A 7,042-nucleotide genomic window follows, 5' to 3' on the forward strand; every position below is an offset into this window, starting at 1 on the left:
GAAGGCATTCTCAATTATCTCACTTCCATTTTCTTTTGTGGGCAGAATTTGATTTTCTCAGAATTTCTATAACTGCCTGAGAACTCTTTCCTCCCTGATGCTCACCCTGCTTTTATGAAAAAAACACAGCACAATAAAATCTGACCATAAATAATCTGTACGTTAGGATGTACAAGCACAGTTCTTCTGTCTGTCAAATTGCAGGATTTATCATGACATGGATTACATCTTCAGGCAACTCTTCAACTCCTTTGCTATTCATTTTCTACACGCTATAAAGAGGAAATTCTGACTCATTATGTATATAGCTACACAGAAAAGCTACCACATTACCATGCAAACTTATGAGTTGCACATGTGAATGCTTTTGCTGAAAATAACTGAGAAATAGTTTACCATTCAGAATAGGGCGACTTTAAATTATCTCCTCTTGGATGAAGCGTATTTCACTTCACCTCATAACACTAACTTACTCACGTTGCCATAACCTTACTGCCTTGCACCTCCGTGGCTCCCAGAAAGGACCGTACTAACAGACAACGTGCAGAACAACCAAGGAAATGGAGGCTTTTATAGCATGAACAGCCATTTGTAAATGGCTGCACCTCACTAATCTGAACTGGTGCCAAACACACACAACTCATTTTCTGAACAGATATATGCATTTTTCTGTACTACCACCACCACTCCTCATATGGCATGAACAGGACTCTTTTTATTCACAATGTCCAGAGAGACCTGGCAGTACATCTGCACATATTTTACGAAAGGATAATATAGGTATCCAGGAGTCTTGACCACCATCTGCAATTCACACCACCACTCTGGCATCTCTGTAATGGAATGGGGCACCTCCATTTCCTTAACCTTGTATTAGTGGTCATGTACCAGCATGGTGACAAGCATTCCAAGATCAACGTGATGAGCAGGGAACTGATCAGATCGAGAGCCTCTGCCAACTGCGCAACCACTAAACCCAGCTCAAGACAGAGGACAAGACCAAGCAGCCAGAGGAAGGAGGAACTGTTCCTTTCTGCATTGGCAGGGACACATGACAATATCAGAACTACATGTTTACATCACAGGCTCCTAAATTCTCAGATAGGAGCCCCTAGAAACCTTGTCTTACTTTTTAGCAAGCTATAGATACTCTATACTTTGACAATAGCCAGCTACCTAAAGCTCTGAGGCTGTGCCATCATCTTGGTGGAGCTGATCATAAAGGCTCGGAGGAAAGTCTACTTGAGATGCAGAAACCACCAGACCTTTGCACACTGCAGTCCCATAAGGGACCCTACTCAGGGAACTGCAGCTGCAGCATACATGCTAGCATGCCAATAATACCGAGTTCAACACAAAGCATAGTGTCCTAACAGCTTCACTCAAAAGCACAGGACAACTTGGCAGTAGTAGCTTCTTAAATTGCCTTCTGACTAATAAATTCAATGAGGAGATAAGAAGCCTGTACCAAATGCCCTGTTCCACACAGAAGAGCTCAATCCCACATCACAACTCAAATACAAATGCCCTTGTATTAGCAAGGCTGAGCAAGGCTCCCCATTGAAACTGTCCCAATGCACAGAGATAAAAGTCTTACTCCACCAACAGCTTATGTAAAAAGGAGTTGCTGGGTGGAACCAAAAACCATTGTGGGAAGCAGAGACCAGAGCTGAGGACATACCTCATACCAAAGAAATGCCCCTGCCATCGTGCTACAGACAGGCTATCCTGGCACTGTGGAGGGAGCTCACATTCCTCTCTATACACAGAGGCAGGTTCAGCCAGAGGATTGGAGCAAGTCTGGCCCATCTTCAGGTTCAGTCTCCCTCAGGAGACACCAGCTGCAGGCTTGAAACCTGGCTTCCCACTTGCCAGGCCAAGTGCTCTATCCTCCAAGTTGACAGCTCTCAAGGTGCTATCCAGGGACCACTAATTCTCTGCAACAGGCCTGTGAAACCATGCTGCCTTTTTGCTCACCACACCACTCAGAAACCCGAAAGAGATGTAAAAGCATTAAGGGCTACAGCGGGCTATAACCCAACAATTTGGGAACAGCTGATCTGGGCTATAAACATGGAGGCAGATATCATCACAGGCACTGCTTTCACCCCCTTGGGCTACACCTGGAAGGCACAGCCAAGGCTGTTATGCCCTACAAAGAATACAGCTCAGGTAGGATGTATCTAGTGTGCCAGCAACGAGGACCAAAATTGCAGGTGAGCTCAAAGGCCTTTGATACAAGGAAGATCACCTTGTAGATATAAATCTTAGGCAAAAGACCCAAGACACTGTGTTCAGGAAGGACAGCTGCTGTGCCAGTCACATGTGTTACCAGAACTTTACATAACCAAGTGAAAATGTTAAGAAAAGAAGGCAGGTGCCTGTAAGTTCTCCAGTAACAAAACTAGAAGAATTCAGATGTCAAAACTTAACAGGGAAACCTAATCTGCACTTTAAAGATGGATATAAACATGAGGAAAATATTTAAGGTTCCTGTCCAGTCTTTGTGGAGCAGAAATCTGAAGGCAGGCCTGCCTATGCCCCAAAGCAGCACCTTAACTGCTGGTCCACTCACACTAGCTCATGTCTCATTTCAGCTAGGACAATGTAACAACATTTCATCTTAGGAATGCTGCTGGAGACAAAACCTGGAACCACTCTTAAGAAAGCAGTTCAGCACTTAGACTATCTCTCTGAGGATGGTTCAAACAGACTTTGAAATATCTGTCCATGATCCTTTTAGGACACCAGTGCTTTGCACTAGAAGTGGCTGCACTGGCAGACTGCAAAGAAATGAAGATTTTTCTCATCCTAACAATACCCCTGCTTTAAACCCAGCGCGCTTCAGAGTTCATGAGGAGGCTTCTCTTACTTTCCTGGATTATATAACTACTTCATTGCAAACCCGTACAAACAAAACTGAACTTTGTAGTAATCCAGAAAGTATATCCCTAGGCAACAGGCAAATAAATTCCAAGTAACAGTCACCATAAAGTACATAGAGTAGACAGACAGACACATAGTCCACTCTAACACATGAATCACTGTACAGGAATGAGTACGCTTGCCGTATTTCCTACCATACACAATATTTCTGGTAAGATGCATGTTGAGCTTGGCACCACTTTTTCTACAGCAACAAAAGCTTACAAACACACAAGTAATCAAAAAGATATTATGCATAAAATACTTGAAATCTTTGCCTAAATGAATGCAGCTTCCCACTGGCGTCAATGCAAGTTACCGGGAAAGAAAACAGAGCATCCAAGATATCAGCATAACTTGCTCCAGTGACTGTACGGATCTTTAAACCAAACGCTTAACTCCACTTTGACGGAAAGACTAATATTAAAGGCTTTTAAAAACATCAAAGCATGACTGAACAGCCATATCTATCCAATGTCCGTAAATGCTATTCGAAGTAAGCTTAGCCAGTACAGAATGAGATAGCCTAATTTTCATCAAGAAATTAACTGTAGCAAGGGAGACATTTTGGGATAAATTTTCACAGCACTGCAAGGATCTAAAACTATTTATAAATTTGTACAATACACAAAGAAATTGTAGATCCATGTTACGTAACACAAGTGTAAGGAATTTCAGAAGTAGAGAAAAACGAAGCAAAGAACCTAGCCAAAAAGAGAAACAATGACAGTGGAGGGCAGAAAATCAGTTCTGGAGATTCCTAAACATAAGAATGTACAGCACATAATACCAAGAATGAAAGACAAATTACTACAAAAAGCTTACTGAGATCCCCCTTAGTTTCCAGGCATGAAAACTACCCTATACCAAACCTCAAGGCCCTAAAAATTACATTTTTCTTATGCTTATTAGAGGTTAACGTGTATTTTTGAGCATCACAAAAACTAACCCAAAGTCTCTTAGGCAAGGTCAAAGCTTAGCATTATTCATCCACAAGTATCTTGTTTGGATAATCACATGAAATTTAAAAAGACATTAAACCAGAACCTGTGGCCTTTTCTATACTTTAAAACACTCTGGTAAGTTTTGCTGAAGTTTGATAGAGAGAATACAGAATGCCAAGAACACAAGCCGATGTAAAAGCTTCTGTCACTTTCTCAAAATAGTTTTCTGTTTCTTCTGCCTCCTTCGTCTTTACAGAAAGGAGCAAGTGCTGCCAAGAGAAATTTCACAGGGATTGGTGTTTTTAGTATGACATGCTTTAATAAAGTGTATCAGAAGTCTCATAAAATATATTCTGCAAAGTTTGAACAGACTTCATAGAAACCAGAACACAGCTTATTTAGAATATTTTCTATTATCAAAATTGATTTCATGTACTTGTTATAAACTTACTATTACAATGAAATAAATAGAAAAAGCTGTTATTCGATATCAGAAGCTGTAATGCATATGTCACAAGACCTTGGACCTACATGGAGTTTACACTTCCAATTAAATAATAAAATTGTGTAATATACTGCATATATTATCCTCTAAGCTATTCAGATAAAGTCTAATTCCAGCTTATCAAACTAACCTTTACCTCTGGGACTGCAGAAAATAGATGCAATTTACCACCTTCAGACATCTCATTTATCTCAGGTGAATGCAAGCTCACTCAGGGGTTCATATACCCTAATTTTATGTGTTTTCACACAACATGAAGGAAAGTTATTCCCTGTCCTTTGACTCTTCCTAATAACTCAGCTTCTGCTCCGAATCTTAGCAAGGTCCGCAGAGATCCCAAACGAGACCCTTTCACCGGGAATACCAGAGACCTCTTAGGAAGCGGCAGACAGAAGTTTACCCAGGCAGTAAGCCAGGGCCGTGCCGGCCCCCCCCACACCCCGGGGCGGCAGCCGCACAGGTGAGTGGCCGGCGGGAGCCCTCAGCCGCGGGCACGGAGGGGGCGCCCGGGGGACACCGGCCAGCCCTGCCTTCCCCCGGCCCTGGCGGGCAGAGCCGGCTGAAGGGAATCACGCACCGAGCACAAAACGCCCGAAGGCCGGCGCGGGCCACGGCCGAGCCCGGAGCGGCCCGGCCCCAGCCCCATCCCAGGGCCGCCGCGCCCCTCGGCCGCCGCCCGCCCCAACCGCCTCGGCGGCCGCCCCGGCGCTCCCCGCGGCGCGGCGAGGGCCGCCTCCTTACCGGCACAGCTCGGCGAAGGCCTGGAAATTCAGCTTCCTGATCTTCTTCTCGCTCAGCCAGTAACCCACCCGCTTCCCCTTCAGGAAGGTCTGCATGGTGCCGGCCCGGAGAGGCGGCGGCCGCCCCGCCAGGAGGGGGATCAGCCCGGAGCGGCGGGGGCAGCCCGGCTATCGCTCGCACTCGGCGCCTGCGAAGCAACGGCTTTAAGAGGAAAAGAGAAAGGAGAATCAGTCGGTTCCCCGCGGAGGACGCCGGCGCTACCCCCCAACCCGCCCGCCCCGCTGGACCGAGCCAGGCGCAGCCGCCGCCGCCGGCGAGCAGCCCCCGGCAGGCCTCGCCCCGCGCCGGCAGGCAGCTCACCCAGGCGGGCAGGGAAGGTGCCTCTGCCGGCGGGGAAGCCGCTGTCGCCACCAGCCCGCCCGCCCGCTGCCAGCCCCGGAGCGGCCAGCCGAGCGGGCACGCCGCTGCCGCCCGCCGAGCGGCACCCACCGCAGCGCACCGCCCCGCCGCCCCTCTCCCGGGCCGCCTCCGCCCGCACGGACCCCGCCGCCGAGCTCGCCTCCGCACCCGCCCGCTGCCGCCGCCGCTGCTCTGCTGCGCGGCCGCGGTGCTGCTGCAGCCGCTCAGCTCCCCATTTGCCCGCTATTCACAGCCGCCTCCACTTCCTCCTCCTCCTCCTCCTCCGGCTCGTCCCCGCCTCTCCCCGCTCCCAGCCCACAGCCCAGGGGCGGGCGGGCGGCAGGACACACCCGCCGCGCCGCGGCCCCGCTCGCACTGAGGGGCCCCGCCGCCAGCAGGGGGCGGCCGGGGGCCGCGCCGCCACCTTAAAGAGACAGCGCGCCTGCTTCGGGCTGGCCTGGCTGCCGAGGGCGCGCCAGCGCCGCCCCTGCACCGCCGCCCGGCTCCGCGGAGGGCACCGTGCCCGGGCTGGGATCGGTCTGGGGCCGGTGTTCGCGCCGCCCTCACCACTCTCCCCTGCGGCTGTGCCCGCCGCAGCTTGCTGCCGGCACGGCGGGGGGCATCCGCCGGCCCCTGCCGTCGTGCCTCCCACGGGCAAATCCCTCCCGAGAGGGCTCGGTGCGCCGCGCCCCCCCCGGCCCGGAGCCGGGCGCCTCCGGCCCCCCCCGGCCCGGTTGGCCGTGCTGCCGGGCCGGGCGGCTGCCGGCGCAGCCCCCGCCGTGCTCGCCGGGCACCGAAGCCGGAGGTGCCCAGTGCGCTCTGGGAGTGAGGCCCGCCGATGAGCCGTGTAATTTCGTTTTCCGAAGGCAGAACAGTTTATACAGCTACTTATATTTCCTATTAGAGCTACTAGAAACGGTCATGCAGTATAAAGGTGGACATCTATCACAGAAAAACGGTTCCCGTCAATACGAGTTTTCACCGCAAAACCATGTATCTTCCTTCTTCCAACGTTTGGCAAGTATCTGTGAGGATTTAACAGAAGTTTCAGTAACAGCTATTTCTTATTTAACTTTCTTCTGCGGGAGGCAGGAGAAGGCAGGCAGTGCCAGCGTGAGCTGGCATTCTGATTTTTGGGTTGTGCATTCCTAAATACCGAGGCAGCTGTTCTGTGCTTCATTTCAGAGGAAGAATGTTTCCAGCACAAGTATAATTTTCCCATCTTTGTTTCTCCCCTTCATTTTAAATGAGTATCGTCCAGCCTGAGCATTCTTCTCTGTCCCTTTGGGAATGGAAAGCATAGCTTTTATAATAATTCTGTCTTTCACAGAGTGGTTGGCAGTACCTGCAGTCCTGAACTGAGATGCAGATGATGCTCCTACGATGGGGGTGTCTGTGAACCAGGCGTGGAGCCCCGTACAGTTGACACTGCTCGGGGAGTTCTGCTGACTCACCGTGCCACAACAAATGCGGTTTAATAACTTCAACAAGAGTATCGGAAAAGTGTTAGAAGCATCCATTCGGAGGA

At 49.9% G+C, this 7,042-nt stretch overlaps 1 protein-coding gene across 3 annotated transcripts in view; it reads right to left on the bottom strand.

The window, feature by feature from the left end:
• ITPK1 (inositol-tetrakisphosphate 1-kinase) overlaps nucleotides 1-5,802 on the bottom strand; it is a 158,229-nt gene extending 152,427 nt beyond the window's left edge. The window contains exons 1-2 of one of the 3 annotated variants that reach the window (XM_074824980.1): nucleotides 5,658-5,802; nucleotides 5,116-5,316 (exon numbers count right to left, since the gene is read on the bottom strand). In XM_074824980.1, coding sequence (XP_074681081.1) covers nucleotides 5,116-5,210 — 95 coding nt within the window. In that variant the 5' untranslated portion in view covers nucleotides 5,211-5,316; nucleotides 5,658-5,802. Of the gene's footprint in view, nucleotides 1-5,115; nucleotides 5,317-5,604 lie in introns of those variants that run through there. The other 2 variants (XM_074824981.1, XM_074824984.1) reach the window with 2 other exon arrangements.
• Between the last annotated feature and the right edge of the window lie 1,240 nt (nucleotides 5,803-7,042).

Source organism: Strix aluco, chromosome 4 (genome assembly GCF_031877795.1).
Source record: "Strix aluco isolate bStrAlu1 chromosome 4, bStrAlu1.hap1, whole genome shotgun sequence".
Classification (NCBI taxonomy): domain Eukaryota; kingdom Metazoa; phylum Chordata; class Aves; order Strigiformes; family Strigidae; genus Strix; species Strix aluco.